We start from the raw sequence: 22,983 nt of genomic DNA on the forward strand, positions 1-22,983 counted from the left end.
ACTCCACCACTTAATTTTAATCCCTTTTTAAATAATATTTTTAACCCTTAGAGGACCCGGCCATTTAAATTTTTGTGTTTTCGTTTTTTCCTCCTTGTGCTTAAAAGGCCATAGCACTTGCATTTTTCCACCTAGAGGCCCACTTGAGCCCTTATTTTTTGTGTTACTAATTGTACTTTGCAATGACAAGCTGAATTTTTTCATAAAGTACACTGCGAAACCAGAAAAAATTCAATGTGTGGTGAAATTGGAAAAAAAAACGCATTTCTTTTATTTGGGGGGTTTTCTTTTTACGCCGTCCGCCCTGGGGTAAAACTGACTTGTTATATATGTTCCTCAAGTCGTTATGATTACAACGATATGTAACATGTATAACTTTCAGTGTATCTGATGGCCTGTAAAAAATTCCAACCATTGTTAACAGATATATGTTCCTTAAAATCGCTCCATTCCCAGGATAATGCTTTTATCCTTTGGTCTATAGGGCTAATAGCCGCGGTCCCGGGCTACAAGCGGCACCCGGGACCACGGTGGGTACGGGTAAGTCCAGGGTCGCCTAGGGGTTAAATATAATTCATAAATTTTGGAGCAGCATTTTTAATTAACCCCTAGACGACCCTGGACGTAGGGTTACGTCATGGAAGTCTGTCCCCAGACGACCCATGACGTAACCTTATATATATATAAAGCAAGTTTGCAATTTACATTTTTTTTTTGTTATCATGGAAAACATGGCACTTCCTGTTTTCTGACTCTTTTTTCTGAAAAAACAGGAAACAGTCAGAAAACAGGAAGTCCTGTGTATTCCAGGCCATCTGAACACTCTTAGAGAGAAGGCAGTTATGTGACTGATGGACACATTGAGCAGTGACTCTGTACTGGCCGGAATTCCTGTATTTAGTCTTTTTTTTTCCAACTAGCACAAGTCAGAAAATCTGCCTTAAGGAGACTGGACCTGGATTTTTGGTAAGTTCAGCTTTGTTTTACACCATGATGAAAAAAAAACTTGCTTTACTTCACATCTAATGTTGATTTAGATTTTGAAAGTTATAACGACAGTGACACTTTAAGCCAGTTTTCAATCCAGTTACAAACTAAACTTTCTAAACCCATAGATCATAATTTATCTATCAGACGCCCATGAGAGACAGTGTCAAATGCTTTTGCAAAGTTAAGGTACATTATACCCCTCCCCCTTCCCCCCATTGTCACAGGCAATGCTCTCAGTCCACCCAAAATACTTTAATGGCAAATGCATCATTATGTTACAACCGGTGGCCATAGATACATAAAAACACACACAGCAAGTGCGCCAGAGCACTGTATAAGTGATAAATGGTTAACATACAGAACGTTTAAACATCAGAAAACAAATTACGCAAATAAAGTAACTGACAGATTGGTATATAGGGACAAAAGACCCTGCCTGTGATGTCTTACAATCTACAAGGTAAGGGGAGGGAGACAGTAGTCAAAATGTGGTGCAGAGTTATTGTAGGTTGTACCCTAGTTTACAGAGCTGGGATTTCCGGTTGCTCTTGAAGATCTTGATGGTGGATGAGAGCCGGATGTGTTGGGGTAGGGAGTTCCAGAGTATGGGCGAGGGTCGGGCAAAATCTTGGAGGCGGTTGTGTGAGGTACAGACAAGGTTATGTGAGGGAACATAGCGGGATATCAGGTCAGAGCTATATGGAGGGGACATGTTATGGATGGCCTTGTATGTCATCAACAACAATTTAAAATTAGTTTGTTTGGCAATGGGAAGCCAGTGAAGGGATTGGAAAAAGGGAGAGGCAGAACGAGGAGAGAGAGTTGGATTAGCCAGGCACCAGAGATGAGGATAGGCTTGAGGGGAGCAAGGACGTTAGATGGAAGGTCAGAGAGGAGAATGTTGCAGTAGTCCACGTAGAAGATATTGCGAACATGAACCAGCAGTTTTGTTGAGTCAGGGTTGAAAAAAGAGCAGATTTAAGAAATTTCTTTTAGGTGGAGGTGGCAGGAGGTGGTCAGGGTCTGAATGTGTCATTTGAATGACAGGGTAGGATCAAAAGGTGACCCCAAGTTGTTACGAGGGAAAAAGTAGAACCTTGTAGTAGGAGGTGGGGAAGGTTGAAGGACCATATGAACTATCCTGAGAGACTTGCACACTCCTTTTTGAAGTTAAGCTTGTGAATAACCAAGCATTTACACCACTAAACAGTCTTCATTTCGTAATGTATTAGAGAAACACTTAGATATGATGTACCGTTCTAATTATTATACATGTGGTTGTGGGGATAATAAAACTCCCAGCGGCCTTCCTGCAGTTCTGTCAGTAATCCATATTCAATTTTATTACAGTCTGTTGTCTAAATTCTACAAAATCCATCAATTGTACAACAATGATGTACTAGTAATATACAGCCTTCCCCGCACAGCATACTGTATGTGAACCTTGCTTTTGTTATATGTATTGCTTATTAGCTCTTTTTGTAAGTAAGTGCCCAAGTTAATGAGTTATTCTTATTTTTCGTACTAGTCCGTGCCCTATAATAACATTGCCCTTTATTCTAAATACAGGGAAAATTCCTCTTTTTTTGCTACAAGTTAATGCTTCCATATACCAGTAAAAGTTTAACACACAATTACGCCAACATAAATGTTCGCGGCCTCAAAGTACAGTGTGCTGCGCTCTTATATAAGGCTGCCGTCTAGTGTCCCAACGTACCATCCACTGGCTACGCAAATGGTCCAGCTATCTGCCCCAGAACTTCAATGCTTCTTGATGTTCATGTAAAGATTGTGAATAGTGTGATCAACCATGGGCTTTCAAGAGATCTTGGAGAGAATAGGTGGCATGGGACAGTACCAGATCATACATGTCATTCTGCTGTCCTTGCCAGTTTTCATGTTGGCTAGCCACAATCTCATGCAGAACTTTACTGCTGCTATTCCAAAGCATCGGTGTAAACTGAATGAATCCCGGGAAGAAGGGAATTTTAGCGGACTTTGGCTACATGCTCATATTCCATATGGGTCTAATGGCAAACCCTCTAGCTGCTTAAGATACACAAGCCCCCATCCCAATTTACTTAATTATAGTTTCACAAATAATACTAGTGACTTAGAGACGGAGACGTGCCTTGATGGCTACATATATGATGACAGCGAATATTCTTCAACTATTATAAACCAGGTAAGAACTTTTTTTTTGTTAATTATGAATACCTTGTCCCATCTTGGTTCTTTGATGTTTTCTTTTCCCTATTTCCATTTTACTCAAGAATATTGTATTTGCATGTTGTACTTTCAGATTTCTGCCACAAATAGAGGTGTGTTTTCTTTCCTGCTGTACGTGAACATGGTTACAAAAATTCTGTTCACCGACATTAAAATGATAAAAATATAGAGGAATATTGGGGTTCCATAGTTGCGATATATTTACCATTAGAAATATTGGGGTTCCTTGGTTGAGATTTCTAGTTCGCATGCGGAATATTGGGGTTCCCTCACAAGGAATATTGAGGTTCCTTGGTTGAGATATCGAATCTGGTACCCATAGGTAATATTGGTGATCCCTCATGAGGAATATTGGGGTTCCTAGGTTGAGATATCTAATTTGGTTCCCATGAGTAACATAGTTCCCTGGTTGAGGTATCTCATATGTGCCTTTTTATTACACTGTTCATAATGTGTGATTTTATTATAATGTGTGATACCCGAATATGCGTTATAATATGCCATGTAAATTTGTATTATATATGATGCTGTGCTAAGGGGGTTAATACCAGGTTTTTGAGTTGGTTGTGGTGGCACCTGGGTTGTTCATATGTTTGGGACAGTGGCAGATTACAATAAGGGGGGTTTGGGTGCCCACAGCATCTGCAGAACCCATGGTCCATGCTCTCTGCTGTGAGTTTTTTGATCATTTTCTGAGAGATAAAATTTCTCCTTAACAGCTGTTCAACACATCAGTTAATGATGCTTGGTGACCATGGGACTAAAGGCACCTAAAGTCTCCAAAATGGCCTGTATAAGAATACAATATGTTCTACTTTGTATATTCCGTATAAAGCAACAAATGAACACACGCTACACCAAACAGTGGTTTTCAATTGCTTATGACTTCATTTTCTCATTCGTATTTTTCAAGGACAATTACATGTCTCATAATGAATAAAGTCACTTAAATTTTACATCACCCAGTGGCAAACGGTAGCAGAGTCTCTTAGTATGAGTCCTAATTCAGCTTGTAGCCATCAGGACACACTTCCCGGACGGGAATGAAAAGTCCAACTTCCATGCAGGGTACGCGATGTTTCGAGAGCAGCAGCTCCCTTTGTCAAGCCTAACTCATGTGTGACCCATCACCAATACATATACCCCGACCTTTCGCGAGATCTGAGATCTGTTTAAAAATAGACATAAAATAAATTAGACAACATGGAAAAATAACATATTTCTAACGGAATAAACCTCCTTCTAGTTACTACATCATAGTTTTTATAAGAAGACACTGAAATTACATGCTTCATTTAACCCTTTTGGGTTCAGTGCTTCCATCTTACTAATCCAATACACTTCACGTTGTAGCAGTTTACGCAGTTTCCACTATCAGCACACTCTACCTCTTCTAATATCATCCATCTTAATTCGCTGACCTGGTGTTTACACTGATGGAAATGTCTCGCAACACTGGTTTCTCCAAAATTTTGAAAGGGGATCAAGTTATGCATCCCACAAAGGGTTACCCAATTGAAATTCGGGGGTGGCATACATGTAATTCTAAACAGGTAGTGTACATGGTAAAATGTCCCTGTGGGAAAGTCTATATTGGACAGACGATGAGACCGGTGAAAATAAGATTGAATGAGCATCGGAGTGCAATAAGAAATTATGCCCAAAAAATCAGTATAAAAAATGAGAAAGAACAAAATTTTGGAGAAACCAGTGTTGCGAATTAAGATGGATGATATTAGAAGAGGTAGAGTGTGCTGATAGTGGACAGACACAGCGTAAACTGCTACAACGTGAAGTGTATTGGATTAGTAAGATGGAAGCACTGAACCCAAAAGGGTTAAATGAAGCATGTAATTTCAGTGTCTTCTTATAAAAACTATGATGTAGTAACTAGAAGGAGGTTTATTCCGTTAGAAATATGTTATTTTTCCATGTTGTCTAATTTATTTTATGTCTATTTTTAAACAGATCTCAGATCTCGCGAGAGGTCGGGGTATATGTATTGGTGATGGGTCACACATGAGTTAGGCTTGACAAAGGGAGCTGCTGCTCTCGAAACGTCGCGTACCCTGCATGGAAGTTGGACATTTCATTCCCGTCCGGGAAGTGTGTCCTGATGGCTACAAGCTGAATTAGGACGCATACTAAGACTCTGCTACCGTTTGCCACTGGGTGATGTAAAATTTAAGTGACTTTATTCATTATGAGACATGTAATTGTCCTTGAAAAATACGAATGAGAAAATGAAGTCATAAGCAATTGAAAACCACTGTTTGGTGTAGCGTGTGTTCATTTGTTGCTTTATACGGAATCTGAATGTGGGCTGTGGAGCTGCCTAATTGAACACATATGTGAGACCCAGTTGGTAAGATCCTATTTACATACATATGAACTACTTTGTATATTCCCTTAATAAACTAATATTGGTACTGACCTGTGGAAAAGCTATTCACAAAGGTCACAAGAAAGGTTCAGCCACCATGTAAAAATAATGCTTTGTACTCAAATCTATAAGAAATATTCAAACACAACACGCCAAAAGTTTTTTTTTCTTGGTGACAGGTACACTTTACTATGGGAGCAGGGGAAGTCTGGGCAACTGGGAAGGGTATAAAGTAAGTGAAATTAGTGGAGCCACTTGAGAGAATATTAGGGCTTTTAAGTCTGACAAAGAAAGAGATATTTTAGGGTTGCCAGTGGCTGTTATTTAAGGGGGTTATCTGGGGGAAAATCTTAGATATATAGATTTGTAATTTACTTCTACTTAAAAATCTCAAGTATTTCCCATACGTAGCAGCTGCTGTATGTGCTGCAGGAAATGGTGTTTTCTTTTCAGTTTGGCACAGTGTTCTCTGCTGACATCTCTGTCCATGTCAGAACCTGTCCAGAGCAGTAGTAAATCCTCATAGAAAACCTCTCCTGCTCTGGACAGTTCCAGACATTGACAGAGGTGGCAGCAGAGAGCACCGTGTAAGACATAGAGCAGCTGATAAGTACTGGAAGACAAGAGATTTTTAAATAGAAGTAATTTACAAATCTATATAACTTTCTGAAACCAGTTGAAAGAAAAAGATATTGGCCAGAGTATCCCATTAAAGGCAGCAAACACACAACCAAAAGTATCTTCCTATGGCTGGCTGCCCAAAGACCCAAAGATACACAGACTTATACTTTCAGTGGTGTATTGTCTCCTGGCTAGAATTTTGCCATGATTTGCAAAAATATTGCTGTTTTTTTTTTAACACCATTTTGCACAAATCGGGGCAAAACTACAGCCAGGAGACAATTTAGTAACATTAGAGAACATGCTGAAGGACCTTATCATGTGACTATGATGTCACCACAGGTCCTTTACCAAATTCAAAATGGAAGTACTTTAGAAAATGAAAAGTGAGCACAGTGCTGCCTAATAATTTCTCAGCTCAGGGCCTATTGTAAAGTTAATCCGCCCCTGGATACCAAGTGGTAAGACAAACTAAAGAAGAAGAGAGTCACAATTATCTGGAAAAAAAATTCAAGACACTTACAAAGGCACTGTTGGTTCAGGCAAGAATAGTTTGTTTTCTTGGGTGCAACATGAACATTGTGTGGTGCACTGTCCTCTAGGCCCTAGAAAAGAGCTATGCTCGATGTTCTGCAAAATATTGTATGTAAACCTCTTCCCACTGTGTGTAACCAGTGTGTAACCAGTGCCACCTAGTGCAAATGTAACCAATTGTGTGGAATGTGACTTCCGCTCACAGGCACCATGATAACAGGTCAATAATAAACCTCTTACTGTTTTTGGTAATACTTTCTGGGTGTTTACATCTTCCACACTCAACCACAATTACAATGGCAGGTTCATGTCATCAAACTAGTGTATAGAAAACTAGATAAATGTGGGTGGAGGCAACTGGGCAAAACAATATCAGGGGCCATTACATTTCTTTTTTAATGGAAGCAAACCAGTTAAAAAACTGTAACAACTGAAATCTGGGCAGCTACAATGTGGGAGATTTATCAAACTGGTGTAAAGTAGAACTGGCTCAGCAACCAATCAGATTCCACTTTTCATTTTTCAAAGAACCTGTGAGGAATGAAAGCTGGAATCTCATTGGTTGCTAGGGGCAACTGAGCCAATTCTACTTTTACAGTTTGATAAGTCTTCCCCATTATAATTAAAAAGTACGAACAGTAGAACAATCCTAGTAACAGTGTTGAAATAATAATACACATGGTTATAACTTAAAGTCTCACTGTCGTTATAACTTTCAAAATCTAAATCAATAGTGGATGTGAAATAAAGCAAGTTTGCAGTGTAAATTCATTATTTTTTTGTTGATATCATGCTGTAAAACAAAGCTGAACTTACCAGAAATCCAGGTCCAGTCTCCTGCAGGCAGATTTTCTGACTTGTGCTGGTTTAACAAAACAGACTAAACACAGATTTCCGGCCAGAATAGAGTCACGGCTCAATGTGTCCATCATTCACATGACTGCCTTCTCTCTGTGAGCGCTCAGATGAGTCTATATCTACAGTATGTCAGCGATCTGTACTCCTAATACATCTTATAAATGCGGCTGTAGAATACTTGAAATCTACCAAATATCAGTGAATAAAAGTAAATTAATAGTGATGAGGGCATATCTACAGACGAGTGGAAACAAGAGCTAGAAGCAATATTTACTACTATTACTTTTCTCTCATTCTTTCAGTGGGATTTGGTCTGTAGTCAGAGAAGAATGAGGCAGCTTGCTCAATCCATTTACATGGCAGGAGTGCTGGTTGGATCCGTGGTGTTTGGTGGTCTGTCAGACAAGTAAGATTTATTTAAAAAAAATTAAGCTTTTGATTTCCACTTGTCTAATCCTACAAGTCACTTCAAGAACGTATTTTCACAAACAGATTACTTTCTGTAAAACAAAAACTATTGTATGGGAGGGTTAGAACAATGAAAACTGTAATTTCAATGTTTTTACATGTAAAGTAATGCACTTGGGGTGGAGGAATCTTCTTTCTGGGTATTATATTGGCAATGTTGTGATAACAAAGACTTCAGCGGAGGAAGATTTAGGGGTAGCAATTCCGGACAGCCTTAACAGTCACTAGTGCAACCAGGCAGTAGGGAAAGCAAATTGTATGCTGGGCTGTATAGCTAGAGGTGTAACCAGTAGTAGGAGAAAGATTGTGATTCTGAAATACTGAGTCCAGTTTTGGAGACCTCACCTAAAAAAAGATATAGAGAAAAAAGGGTAGGTCCAAAGACTGGCTACAAAAATGGTGAAGGGTGTCAGGCATAAACCATATCAGGAAAGACTTAAAGATCTAAGTCTGTCTAGTTTGGAGGAAAGAAGGAAAACCTTTAAATATTTTAAAGGACTAAATAAATTAAAGGACTAAATAAGCTAAATAAGAGGGAAGTGTATTAATAAAAAGCTGAACACAAGAACATGGGGAAATAATGAGAGGATAGTCGAGGGAAACATAAGAAGCAAAATGAAAATATTTCTTTACTAAAAAAGTAGTAGATACTTAGAACAAACTTCCAGCAGATGTGGAACCGAATGTAAAGCTGTCAGGGATAAACATATCTATCCTACAGTAAGTAAGGATATACTAAAAAGGCAGACTAGATGGACTAGGTGGTCTTTTCCGGCCACAAATTATAGATTAAAGAGCCAGGTTTATTATTTTTATTATTATTGCTCTGTGGTACCTGTACCCTTGGATGATTATAAGATAGTAGAAGAAGAAGAAGTAGCTTCATACTAGAGTACATCCAACCATATGATTGTCTATCCAGTGCCTACATAATCCACAGAACCATAAAGAAATGCAAAGTGTAGAACTAAGTTAAACATATGAAATGTAATTTTCATACAATAAACTTTCCCACAAAGGAAAAGTCACACAATGTTAATACTCAGCAGAATAGCATCTGTTTTCTTTCTTATTTAGTCAGTTAGATTCTTGCCTTGAGGGTAGAGGAGCAGGTTATTATGTTTGTACAGCACTTTGCAGTTCTACAGGAGTCCAAGGTACTGTAAGGGGCCGGTCACATCATGTTTTGGCTATACGCCAAATGTATAGAACAGATGTAAAGATTCCAATGTATAAAACAAACGTAGTTTACTTGTGATGTTCGCTCTGGCATACAAAGATTAAGAAGCTTTATCTGACGGACACAAGCATGGTAGACTATGCTTTTTTTATATAAACATTGTGTCAATAGATTCTGTATTATAGATGTATACCCCCCTAGACGCATTGTTCCTGAGGTGAATATGTCCAGAGGGTGCGTTCACACCTACAGGATCCGCAGCAGATTTGATGGTGCAGATTTTATGCTGTGTTCAGTTACTTAAATGAAATCTGCTGCGGATCCGCTGCGGATCCGCAGCAGAAAATCAGCTGCGTATCCGGTAAGTGTGAACGTACCCTTAAAGAGGTTTTCAACAACTGTTTAATGTACGGACTCTCTTTGGGATATGTTATCATTGTCATATTGGGAGGCTGTCACCACACAGCTATTTGCATCCTCCAGTGGGCCAGTCCGACACTGATGCCACTCTTTGGTATTGCAGCCGTTATTTTCTAATGCTGTACAGCCTTCTTACAGTGGTCTTCCAGAATATTGAATTGGGTGTGGTATAAAAGTAGTATGAGAAGTCATACTTACCTAGCCCAAAACTCGTGTTCCAGCTACTTTTATCGCCCACTTCTCATCGCTTTTCCCTGCTTCTAAAACAAGGCATCAATGCAGGGTTTGCCCACTCAGCCATCAATGACCACAACAATGTCCTATTTTGACCAGTGTCTGGCTGTTAGGTGGGGAGCAGTTAGATTATTGCCCATGATATGATTGTTGCCCATGAAATGGCTTCCAAGAAATCAATCTATGCAATTAAACATCTTGCCGCATCAAACACAACAGAATTTTATTAACAAAATACAAAGATTCTAAAATGTTATCCTTGATTTTTCTCACAGGCTTGGGCGTAGACCGTTGTATATTTGGTCAAACCTTCAGATGTTTGTGGCTGGGATATGTGCAGCTTTTGCTCCTAACTACATTGTGTACTGTGTCTTTCGCTTCCTGACTGGTGCCGCTCTCTCGGGGATTGTTCTTAATTCCTACTCTCTAAGTAAGTATAAAAAATTCACTTAAGTACAAAATGAAGATCGCTTCTCAACCTTTTGGATAAAATCAAGCGTAGTATTTGTTCTTATCAGTTTAATAATAAATTAATAAATATGGATTATTATATGATAAATGAATATAATGCCAACTTAAAGGGGTTGTCCAGCCCCAGGATGACATGAAAACAATACTACAGCTGGTTCCCCTACAGCAGCTCCTCCAATATTCCTGGTCCCTGTTGCACCATTATTCCTAGTTTCTGCTGCTCTCAGTTGCTCCCTGTTCCCTGCTGCTCCCAGCTGCTTCCTGGTCCTTGCCATTTCAATATTCCTGGTCTCTGCCACTCCAATATTCCTGGTCCTTGCCATTTCAATATTCCTGGTCCTTGCCATTTCAATATTCCTGGTCCCTGCCGCTCCAATATTCCTGGTCCCTCCCGCTCCAATATTCCTGGTCCTTGCCATTTCAATATTCCTGGTCCCTGCCGCTCCAATATTCCTGGTCCTTGCCATTTCAATATTCCTGGTCTCTGCCACTCCAATATTCCTGGTCCTTGCCATTTCAATATTCCTGGTCCCTCCCGCTCCAATATTCCTGGTCCTTGCCATTTCAATATTCCTGGTCCCTGCCGCTCCAATATTCCTGGTCCTTGCCATTTCAATATTCCTGGTCTCTGCCGCTCCAATATTCCTGGTCCTTGCCATTTCAATATTCCTGGTCCCTGCCCCTCCAATATTCCTGGTCCTTGCCATTTCAATATTCCTGGTCCCTGCCGCTCCAATATTCCTGGTCCTTGCCATTTCAATATTCCTGGTCCCTGCTGCTCAAATATTCCTGAGCCCTGCTGTTCCTATCTGCTTCCTGGTCCCTGCGACTGCAATATTGCTGGTCCCTGCTGCTCCCAGCTGCTTCCTGGTTCCTGTGGTGACCTTGCAAAAACGTCCTGCTCAGCCAAGTGCTGACAAAGACAGGTCACTAAGTGAGCACATGGGCACCATCAAAATGGCAGCGCTGGGGGACCAGGCAGGTTTTAAAGGGGTTATCCAGCGCTAAAACAACATGGCCACTTTGCCCCTACTGTTATCTCCAGTTTGGGTGGGGTTTTGAAGCTCAGTTCCATTGAACTGGAGACAACAGTAGGGGGAAAAGTGGGCATGTTTTTGTAGCGCTGGATAGCCCCTTTAAATATAAAAAAAAATCTACAGATCACCCTTTTAAGTGTGTGCTCTTCCTATAGTTGTAGAATGGATTCCGACAGAGAATCGGGCTTTCACCAGTACAGCTACTGGGTACTGCTACACAGTTGGCCAGCTGGTGCTGGTGGGCCTAGCATTTATGATTCCAAACTGGCGTATGCTACAGATGGCTGCATCTCTTCCCTTCTTTCTCTACTTTTTATATACATGGTAAAGTATATGTTTTCTACGTTTAAAACAAATTTTCAATGTCAATATTATCCCCATGATAGCTCCAACTGGAAAATATTCTGCAGAGCATTTCTGGTAAATAATGTTTAGTCATAGTGGACATTATATGACTTCTAATATTCTTAGAGAGCATTCAAAAATTTGCGCAAAAATGTTTGCAACTTCCAACAGCCAAGTAGATAGGATAGAAGGAGGTATTGTGAAGGAGGATAGAAGGAGGCATTGTGAGAAGGGAGGCATGGCTTCTCCATGCACAATATTTGTTATTATTTACGCCACAGCTGGAGTATGCGCCGTAGATGCACAGGATTTATCAGGAATGTTGGAGGTGGTGGTGGTGAGTTATAGATTAGATTGGCATATTAAATGTCACTCTTGATAAATTCCCCCCTAAGTATTTTGTTTCCTCCACCAAGATATATTTGTTGCAATTGAATGGAAACACTGTTCTTCTAATTTGAACAATGTATTTTGTTTCAAGAAAATTATTGGGTCTTTTAATGCATTTTTTTATCTACTTTGGCTTTTTTGAATTAATGTATTGGGCAGTAATACTTTAACGCATTCATGTGATCTCTATAGTTCTATTTAATTAGTATGTTCTTACTTTTCAAGCATCAATTAATGTTTTCGCTGTTTGTGGACCATAGGTGGCTCCCAGAGTCTAGCCGCTGGCTGGTACTAGGTGGGAAATATGAACACGCTATAAAAGACCTAAAGAAAGTGGCCAGAATTAATGGAAAGATGGAAGAGGGAGAAAAACTTACAGTGGAGGTAAACTCAACACACCAGTGGAAATGATCGGTTTAAAAAATAATACAGTTTTAGGCTATAGTGGGAACATAGCCTCAAAGACAGAGATTTCTAGTATTAATAAGGCACCATTATCAAAGCCAATAAAACCTAGACTTTAATGTTTTTAAACCAATATGTGAGATGCTGAACCTCCTGAATGTACATTACTGAGCACAAGTCATAGGCAACTCCATTATGAATGGACCAATAATTTTTTTTTTAATATTTAAAATTAAAAATCTCTGCAGAACACCTATATGTTTTGGAACTCTTTGAAGAAAGGTTCCCAAACATGGTACCCCCTTATGATTTCATGTACATTACTAGGGCATATTAGAAAGGGGCTATTTTTGGGGAGAGGCCCTGAGTCAGTAAACAGGTTTTTTAATTTTTTTTTTATATATATAACTCTGTACCTTCTGGTGCCTTGTTTCTGTTCTGAGACCTGTTGCCATTGTGAGTTATAGCTGGGACTTCACTCCCTGCCGATCTGATAGCAGGAGTTGGGCTCCATAGAATTATATTAAATATTACAATAAAGCCTCCTACATGCGTCCCTGTAGGGAGGCAAGTTGTACTCAACACTCTTGAGTTGGATAGAAAAGCCTATTACCTGTCGCTGGAGGTAGTAGCTGTGTAAACATCGGTTCATCAGTAGATCTTAAAGCCTTCATAAAAGATGCGATCAGCCGAGAATCTGTTACTCTGCTGTTCACTGCCTCTTTTACACTGGCCATTTATCGGACAAAGGAGCATTTCTAGCAACACTCTCGACCAATATTGGCCTGTGCTAAAGGGCCTTCTAAATCGATCTCTGTCTCCCTGTGTAAACCCATAGCAATAAGGCTTAAATGACTGCACAAATGATACAGTGATCATTCATGCGGCCTGGATACTTGATTAGTTGTGCCATCTAAAAGCGCTGCAAACGAGTGCGGATCTTGCTGATCGGCACTTGTTTGTGCCAAAGATTGCCAAAGATCTCCACTTGTAACAGGACCCAGTAATAATTCACAATCGCAGCAGGTTTCAGGGCTTGGGCATGAAGATAATCAAATAAAGAGGCTGCTGGTCATTCACAGGTCAATGTTCTCCAACCCCAAATTCAGAAATCAATGTCTTTAAATGTTTAAGATTGCTTGAATCTTGGCAAGATGGAAAGGCATCCAACTTCTAAGTTTACTACACATGAAGCAGGAAATTATCCCTGCAGATTTCTGAGATCAATTCAAACCAAATTTTACTAAAAAGATGGAAGCTGGAAAAAAAAACATAAAGTAGGCAAATGAAATTTGAAAAAATTGTGATATTATATTGAGTGGTTAAGGCTTTTGGACAACTGCCTGTAAAATATACGTTTTCTACTTTTCTGTTAGGTTGAAGAAGGAAAAACTTGTATACTTGCACTATTTGTGTGTGTGTGGGGGGGGGGGGGGTTCAGGCAGCTGCAGTGTCTGCAACTATTGTACTTCTATGTAATGGCTTAATTGTTTGGAATTTAGATGGATGGATGATTTCTGACTTTTGCACAATACAAAATTTGTGAACACAGGTACAAAGGTATGCAGTGGGACAATAAGGAGGACTGATTATTCTGCCATAATTCAAATTAGCTAATCATGTAATACAATACAGTTATGCCTACTGAGATTTATATAATGTCTGGTGTAATATATAAATATATATATGGGTGTGAGTGTTCTTATCGAACTAATAACACACATTCACATATTCCTAGAGCTTTAATATCAGCAAATTGGTCCACAAAAATTGATTTCAAAAGTGCCCATAGAGAAGGGATATTGAGCCTATGTGTTTTTTTTCTTTTTTTAATAAAGAAGTTATATAAAAGTAACTTGATCCAATAAAACTGCTTCAAAATTAAAAATATACCTTACAGCAGCAACCCTTCCCGCATTTTTATTTTCATCTGTGTTCTTCAGATGTGTCATTTTTGAAAGCTTTATGTTAGAAATAACATTATATATTCTTTATTTTTTTTAACTGCTACTAATTTGTAATTTACTAATTTGTATAACCTATTAAAAAGGTTGCCTGATCAAACAAATTTTTATGTCCAGACTTGTGCTGGGGAACAAATTATTCGTATAACCTATTAAAGAGGTTGTCCGATCAAACAAATTTTTATGTCCAGACTTGGGCTGGGGAACAAATTATAAAAAACATACTCTCCCTGCCAAATCCTTTCTGTCATGGCTGAGTTCAGGAAACACCCACCTGTTACTTATTGGCTGAGGCTGTGTGTCGAAATGAAAACAGAAAAATCATCTCCTCTCCTGGTGACTAACAATTCATTCCATACATGTATTTACCTTATCTGTCTCCTTCCCTCAGTTTGAGCATGCTACTTTCTGCTAAAGGCTATGATTTAAAAATATTTCAACACGTTTATTAGCATGATTTAAAATCTACAAAAAATATACATATAGTGCAAGAATAATCCAGTAGGAAAAAGCAACTTGCCACAGTGCTTAATAGATCATATTAGTATATATCCATAAAGGTAAGCATGAAGATCACTATTAGCACACATGTAGTATACCCACATGGCCTCCCAGGCATCCTAGGCATAAATATCCATATCCCCCCCATACAGCAGGTATCCTTTATGCTCTATGAGCTTGACTTCAGCTTTCTTACCATGACCTTTCCTTGGCACTAGGAGTAATTTTGAAATGTACTGTATATGAATCAATAAGTTGCTCTTACACTTTTTTTTTTAACCAGCGATGTCTCATGCCATCCATCCTTGAAGAGCTAATTGTAAAGTAATATTAGATCAATGTGTTACTCTACTGACTCTCTCTTCATTTTAGACGATAAAATATGAAATGCAAAGAGAAATTAAAGCTTCTCGTGGGAGCAATTATTCAGTGCTGGACCTTATAAAGACACCTGTGGTGCGGCGGATATCTTTTTGCATAAGTTGTACATGGTAAGCATGAAGAAAGATTGTATTCTGATACTAAACCTCTCAGTCTTTGACGTGTAATGAATTCCTTTTTGTGCTCTTACCTTTAGGTTTTCCACCAGCTTTGCTTACTATGGTCTAGCTATGGACCTTCAGAAGTTTGGGCTGAGCATCTACATTGTACAGATTATCTTTGGAACAGTTGATATACCGGCCAAGTTTTTTTCCTATTTTGTGATGACATATATAGGACGTCGTGTTCTGCAAGCTTCTAGTTTAATCTTAGCTGGAATTACAATATTAGTAAATATCTTTGTTCCTGAAGGTAAGCCATTTTGAGAACTTTACTTTTTCGATTCATGACAATGCTTCATAGAGGGGAATATATCTCAGTAGCCTTCCAGGAACAGAAATGTTTCAGGAAAAGTATTACGATAGAGTACACATGAGCAGTAGTCAGTAAGTTGCCATCCATATGTAAATTCATGGGCATTTGGGGACTAGATAAAATAAATAAATACACCTACAATTCAGGAAAACCCCAATCAAAGAAATCCCATATGAGGGAACGTGGATAGGTAAGCATGGTGTTGGGAGCTGGTGTGTGAATGGAGAGCCATAGACTTTGACAATGATAGGTGCTGGTGGCATGGTTCAGATTCGGGCAGCCTTCCACATGTTTGAATGTCATGCCCCTCTATCGAGGTATATTGGGATGCTGTAATGTCTGTTGTACACCAGACCACAGGAAAATGTATGCCCTTCTCTAAGACCTTAAAATTACTGTGTAGTCCCCACATTCCACCCCAAAAAAGTATGATCTAGCGACATATCTGCTGATGGCAGCAAAGCTGCTTATCCCTGTGCAATGGATATCGACAGATCCCCCTTTACATGATCACTTGCTGGAGAAAGTTGACTCCATCTGAAGAATGGAAGAACTTGTCAGCTGGGCGAATAGATCCCACGCTCATATCTGTAACGTTTGGTCTCTGTGGAGGACCTTCAGGAAAAAATCTGGTCAATGAGTTCTAGGTCCCTTTGGGTTCCTGGTTACACCTCTCCCCTTTTTTCACCCCATACCCCCTGGTGTTGATAGTGGTTGCAGACCTTAGGATCTGTTGACTGGAGTGTGAGATTTGTTAGCTCTTTCTATTGCCTATTCCCCTTTCAGGATGTTTCTCGGCAGTGTGTGCCGTTATCTTATACGTAATAACATACTGCTACGTTTACTATTTCTGAGCAGGGGCGGATTAACTTTACCATAGGCCCTGGGCTGTTCACCAAGCCTGGGCCCCCCACCCCACTGTAACTATGGCAGCACTAGCCTTGCGTTCATAGTACAGTATAGATAATGTCATGATGTCCTGATTTGTGAAAAATTGCCATTAAAAAAACTGTGATTTTTTTTGCAAATCATGGCGGAAGTGTAGCCAGGAGACAGTACACCACTGAAAGTATAAGCCTTTTTGGGTGGTCATGGGCCCCCCAGGAGCTCAGGGCCCCGGGCTGCTGCCCGAAACGCCCCTATTATAATCCACTACTGTTTCTGAGTGCCTTCTTTGTACACAGTAGATCATTGACCAATCCCCCTTTCCTTCACCCCATCCTCCTTTTTGCCTTCCCCACACCTACCCACATTCACTCTCCCCTTTCCCCTACATATCTTGGTAGTACAAGCACACAATGGTTTCGAGCTCTATGTCTTTTTGTCTAATTTTACTAGCTCGCTATGTTCCTATGTAATTGCTTACAATGTTACAACATTAGGCTATGTTCCATCGTCAACAACGGCCGTACTTTATGCGGGGTGGAATACTGCCTTTACTCCAATGGGATCCCGGCCGGAGCGTATACATATTGTATACGCTTCGGCCGGGATTACATGGGGACCCGCAAATAACTGACATGTCAGTTTTCTGCGCCCGCAATTCAATGAATTGTGGCCGTAGGAAACCCTGTCAGTGCACACTATGGAGCGAGCGGCTCCGGCCGCTTGCTTCACAGTGTGCTATGGGAATTTCCGATGCGGGCCTGCTCTGATGCGCCCGCCTTAGAACCCTGCGGCCAGAAGATCATCCGGCCGGTATGATCCGTGTACCGGCCGGGATGATCCGTGCAGAGACCGGCCGTTCTGTGACCCGGCTGGGGTCACGGAACAGCCGGTCTCTCACGTTGTGTGAACATAGCCTTAAACTGTGGTAAGTGTTACCTCATCTTATCCTGTTATGATCCTTGTTAATAAAAACAAAATAAAAAGAGATATAATAAAAAATAAATGAATCAATGGCCAATTCATTAGATTCTGCTTTATTGAATCTAATTTCAGATTTGTTCAGCTTTATACTCTATGGGGGAGATTTATCAAACATGGTGTAAAGTGAAACTGGCTCAGTTGCTCCTAGCAATCAGATTCCACCTTTCATTTTCCAAAGAGTCTGTGAGGAATAAAAAGTGGAATCTAATTGGTTGCTAGGGGCAACTAACCTAGTTTCACTTTACGCCATGTTTGATAAATCTCCCCCTGCGTCTTTCTGACTACATTATATTTTATCTGGGTGACCACTTGTGTATTCTGGTCTGAATTCCTACTAAAATGCAGTTTGTTTGTTTTTTAGAGTATAACACTGGGAGAACGATAGTAACTGTTTTCGGGAAGGGGTGTCTTGCAGCATCTTTCAACTGTGTTTATCTATATACTGGTGAATTGTACCCGACTGTCATCAGGTGAGCAAGAGGCCGATGTGAGAAGGAGAAGCCTACAGATGCCTTTGTCTAATCATTACCTACAACGTTTATTGCAGGCAGACTGGTATGGGAATGGGCACCATGATGGCTAGGCTTGGGGGAATCGTTGCTCCTCTTATCCAGATGACAGCGGATTATTACTCTCATTTACCACTCATCATTTACAGCCTTTGTCCTATACTTTCTGGCATTGCTGCATGTTTTCTCCCAGAGACCCTTGGTGTACCTCTCCCTGAGACCATACAAGAAGTAGAGAGGTTGGTATTATCTATCTTATCTAGAGATGAGCGAACCTCGAGCATGCTCGAGTCCATCCGAACTTTCGGCATTTGATTAGCGGTGGCTGCTGAACTTGGATAAAGCCCTAAGGCTATGTGGAAGACATGGATATAGTCATTGGCTGTATCCATGTTTTCCAGACAACGTTAGAGCTTTATCCAAGTTCAGCAGCCCCTGCTAATCAAATGCCGATCGTTCGGGCTCCCTCATCTCTAATCTTATCATAAAAACTCTTATTTTTATCATGATCATGGTTATTTTGTTTTCTATATTTTGTTGCTTTACAATATAGTTCAACTTTTGTAAGATTTATCTGATTCCATTTTAATAACTTGGATTCCAGATTATTAATACACACAGTCAGTATTTATAGGCAGTTACCGCCTTTGCTTCCGTGTTTCGTTTACTCCTCCAATACATCTAAGATTAAAATTATACATTATGCAAATAAAAGTCATTATAAAGTTGGGGAAGAAGTTTATTAATGCTTTCAGCAAAAAACCAGTGTAATGAAAATCAAAATTTTTGCGCGAAACAGGAAAATCTTTGGTAAAATTTTACACCTAAATCTAGACAAAAACCATTGATAAATTTTCTCCTATGTTAGTTCTTCAGTGGTTAGTCTCCATGGTTACACAATCCAGATAAACCTATGCCAAAAACTCCAAAAACTGCTATCACCTAATTTTGCAGTCATTGCAGTTCCCCTTATCCACTTTTTAGGGCACTATTACACTTAACGAATATTGGCCTTACTTGGCTGATTACCAACCGTTCGGGCCATAAATCATTCCGTGTAATCAGCTGACATGCACTATGACAGGTTGGTGCTCGCTTCCCCCGGAAAATCATGCCATGTAATTCAGCCTTTACTAACCTACCATTAGGGAAGACTTACTATATGGAAATCTGTAAAGGGGTTGTTCGGGGCACACTTTCTGTAATCTTATGAGCGGGATATACACCGTCCTCCTCCACATGACAGAGAGCTTACTTGTCCAATCCAAGATGTGGATTTACAGAAAGTGAACTAAAGGGAGCAGAAGGTTTCAGCCATCTTCTGCTCACTGGACAACCCTTTTAACATTTTAAAATCCCCCAAAATAAAATGATCCACATGGTAACAAATGGCATGTTCATCAGGACAGTTATTAGGTCTATGAGATCAGCTGCCGATAAATACAGTAGGATGGGACCATCACCACCAAGTTCTCAATAAAAAAAGCACTTTGGTTCACACTCTATTGAGAGCAGTGTTAACAATCCACAAACTGCAATGTGCTCAGACAGTCAAGGGGGCGCTCACCTCTGATCACCTATTAACAGGGTTGGACCCTAAGTACTCTTCCTGTTGAGAACTGAGACTAATGGTGGCCAGCCAGTAGTGGCAGCTATGAATGATCAGGGATAAATGTGGAAGCAGAGATCATTGTCTTGCTGCAGTCACATCCTTGCTCACGTCTCTCAGGACATACCTCTGTACATAGATTTTCATGTTAAAAACGGTTGCGGAGAGGTTCAGACATTGATGTGATTACTTCACGTCTGGCTCTCTGCCTTCCTTTTCCCTAAACTTAATCTAAGTGTTTCTTAACAAGTATAAATTTTTTATGTGATAACACTTTTTACCTCACTTTTATGTTAGTATACAATTCCTTTAAGGCATTGTTGACAGCTCTGGAGAAATGTTTTCTGTGATATCTTGAAATGAGGCACATTTCTAGTAGATCTGAATGAACATATATGCACTCTCACATTCTGACCCTAACCCCATAAACAAAAATATAATTTCTAAAGACTAGCAGAATGTTTCGGTAAGTGCACCCGGAGTGTCCCCTAAACATATCCAGAATAAACAAGAAACAATGTAATTGTAAGAGTTCCTAGATGGTATTACCAAACAGAATGGAATCCAACATGTTCACTTCTGTCTGTGTTGCACAAGAGTCGGGTGTTCTGCTGGTCAAGGAGTGATGTAACACCGCAACACACCCTCCTCCCCCTCCGCCTGGCTGTATCTCAGGATTGCAGAAGGTCTCAGCAATGAGACCGAGCAGTCAGTAACTTTTGACATGGCAAAAGTTACTCCAAATTACAGTGATGCTTTACAATGGCCTCATATTGTTTTCAAAACCAACCAAATAATATATATGTTTACGTATAGAATTTTGTGATATTAATTTATCATATGCCTCCACCTCTCAGGGGTTTTTGGTGTCTACTGCCTTCCACATTTAATTTTTTTTGTAGCCTTTTTGTGCTCTGATTCTAACATTGCTCCCAAGATATAAGGACTCTTCCATTTTACTGTACCACCTGAGTAGTCAGATAGGAGGGAATCTCATTTATAAGTGAATCAGGGGGTGTAATTATGGGGCTGAGGGGTGCAGAAAAGGTGAATATGAGGCTAGGGCAGTAGTGGATTATAATAGGGGCGTTTCGGGTGGCAGCCCGGGGCCCTGAGCTCCTGGGGGGGCCCATGACCACCCAAAAAGACTTACTTTCAGTGGTGTACTGTCTCCTGGCTACACTTCCGCCATGATTTGCAAAAAAATCACTGTTTTTTAATGGCAATTTTGCACAAATCAGGACATCATGACATTATCTGTCCTGTACTATGAATGCCAGGCTAGTGCTGCCATAGTTACAGTGGGGTGGGGGGGCCCAGGCTTGGTGAACAGCCCGGGGCCTATGGTAAAGTTAATCCACCCCTGGGCTAGGGAGGTGTAAATTAGTATTGTGACCATTTCCTATGCTTTGCTTTAGAGACTAAAAACTAACATTTTGTTTCTTTACAGTCCTTCACATAAGAAGAAGGTTTCCAAGTCCAGTGAAGAGATAACTTTGAAAGATAGCATTTAATCTGATGGAAACAAAATCTTAATATTATTACATTCCCCTTCCATTACACAACTAACAAAAACAGTTGCAGAAGAAACTGGAGCCGTAACCCAGAGACCTGTTCTCATTACTCATGTGCTGCAGCTCATTCTCGCCATTAGGAAGCAGTGCATTGTGGTCATTATATTTAAGCATTTTCTGCACCATCACATTAAGAGGAATCTGGTTATCAGCGCCAAAGACTTTTTTTCCCCATATAAAACGATTTTACATCATAAGAAATAAAAAATGCAGTCTTTTAACCTGTTGTTTCTTTCTTTTACTGTTCAGAATACATTGTGTCGCCGCTTTCATCATCTATAAGAGTTTTTTGCACGGTTAATACTGGCGATAGGCCTTCAAAAGTATGTAAATTTACACAATTTATTTGCTGGTTATCAGACTGGAGCAGTAGCTCAAACTCACATTACTCATGAATATGAAAGTGTCTTTTCAAAGAGGGTCTTGAAGCGCACAAGTGGGTTTATGTCCCTGTAGTGCACTTGGCTATCAAATGCCAGGGTGGAAAGAATTATCTTTATCAAAATGAGTCAACGATGGATTGTTGACAGATTTAAGCCCCATTTGGCAGATACATTGGAAGTATACTATTTTTTAATACCACAAGCCACTGTTTTTACCACTGCCAGCAATGACTGCAACACCCAGAAATAGCATACCAGCATAAACCAGACAGACATTACAATGGCCTATGCTGTATAACTTTGTTACAACTCACTAGACATATTAGACACCTCTTGACTGGCTTACTTTACACTAACAGGTCAGCACAACAGCATCAACACTGCTTTACATAACGTACAATCTGGAGGAAGGGTTGTAGAGGGAAAAACTGACTGGCTGACCAGGGACCAAAGGGGACAGGGTCATGCAGGCATGGGAAGAGAGTCCCACATGGCAAAGAGAAAAAGGGGCAATGAGTACACTGCAGAACAAAGGTAAGACACACAGAGATAGTCATCCACAGAACACCAGACAGTCATCCACAGAACACCAGTTATCCACAGAACACCAGACATTAATCCACAGAACACCAGTCATCCATAGTACACCAGTCATTCACAGAACACCAGTCATCCATAGTACACCAGACAGTCAACAATATAACACCAGACAGTCATCCACAGTACACCTGACAGTCATCCACAGTACACCTGACAGTAATCAATATAACACCAGACAGTCATCCACAGTACACCTGACAGTAATCAATATAACACCAGACAGTCATCCACAGTACACCTGACAGACATCTGCAGAACACTAGACAGTCATCCACAGTACACCAGACAGTAATCAACAAAACACCAGTCATCCACAGAACACCAGACAGTCATCCACAGAACATCAGTTATCCACAGAACACCAAACATTCATCCACAGAACACCAGGCATCCATAGCACCAGACAGTCATCCACAGAACACCAGGCATCCATTGCACTAGACAGTCATCCACAGAACACCAGTCATCCACAGTACACCAGACAGTCATCCACAGAACACCAGTCATCCACAGTACACCAGACAGTCATCCACAGAACACCAGTCATCCACAGA

At 40.2% G+C, this 22,983-nt stretch overlaps 1 protein-coding gene and 1 pseudogene across 1 annotated transcript; both read left to right on the plus strand.

Annotated features, from left to right (window-relative positions):
- Nucleotides 1–2,800: 2,800 nt before the first annotated feature.
- Nucleotides 2,801–21,652, plus strand: LOC138789581 (solute carrier family 22 member 6-B-like). The gene is made up of 10 exons (XM_069968300.1): nucleotides 2,801–3,175; nucleotides 7,918–8,021; nucleotides 10,193–10,347; nucleotides 11,581–11,749; nucleotides 12,421–12,544; nucleotides 15,403–15,521; nucleotides 15,608–15,822; nucleotides 18,116–18,224; nucleotides 18,302–18,502; nucleotides 21,323–21,652. The coding sequence occupies exons 1-10, from the start codon at nucleotides 2,801–2,803 to the stop codon at nucleotides 21,384–21,386; spliced, it is 1,635 nt and encodes a 544-aa protein (XP_069824401.1). The 3' UTR covers nucleotides 21,387–21,652.
- Nucleotides 10,384–10,592, plus strand: LOC138790184 (U2 spliceosomal RNA; annotated as a pseudogene).
- Nucleotides 21,653–22,983: the final 1,331 nt, after the last annotated feature.

The sequence above is a fragment of the Dendropsophus ebraccatus genome, chromosome 4 (genome assembly GCF_027789765.1).
Source record: "Dendropsophus ebraccatus isolate aDenEbr1 chromosome 4, aDenEbr1.pat, whole genome shotgun sequence".
In the NCBI taxonomy this organism is placed as follows: Eukaryota; Metazoa; Chordata; class Amphibia; order Anura; family Hylidae; genus Dendropsophus; species Dendropsophus ebraccatus.

Excerpts from the sequence above, each read along its gene's own strand:
- LOC138789581 (XM_069968300.1), top strand. The coding sequence starts at position 2,801 with ATGGGCTTTCAAGAGATCTTGGAGAGAATAGGTGGCATGGGACAGTAC. Across the intron at positions 3,176-7,917 it reads CTTCAACTATTATAAACCAG|TGGGATTTGGTCTGTAGTCA; the intron begins GTAAGAACTTTT and ends TCATTCTTTCAG. Across the intron at positions 12,545-15,402 it reads GAGAAAAACTTACAGTGGAG|ACGATAAAATATGAAATGCA; the intron begins GTAAACTCAACA and ends TCTTCATTTTAG.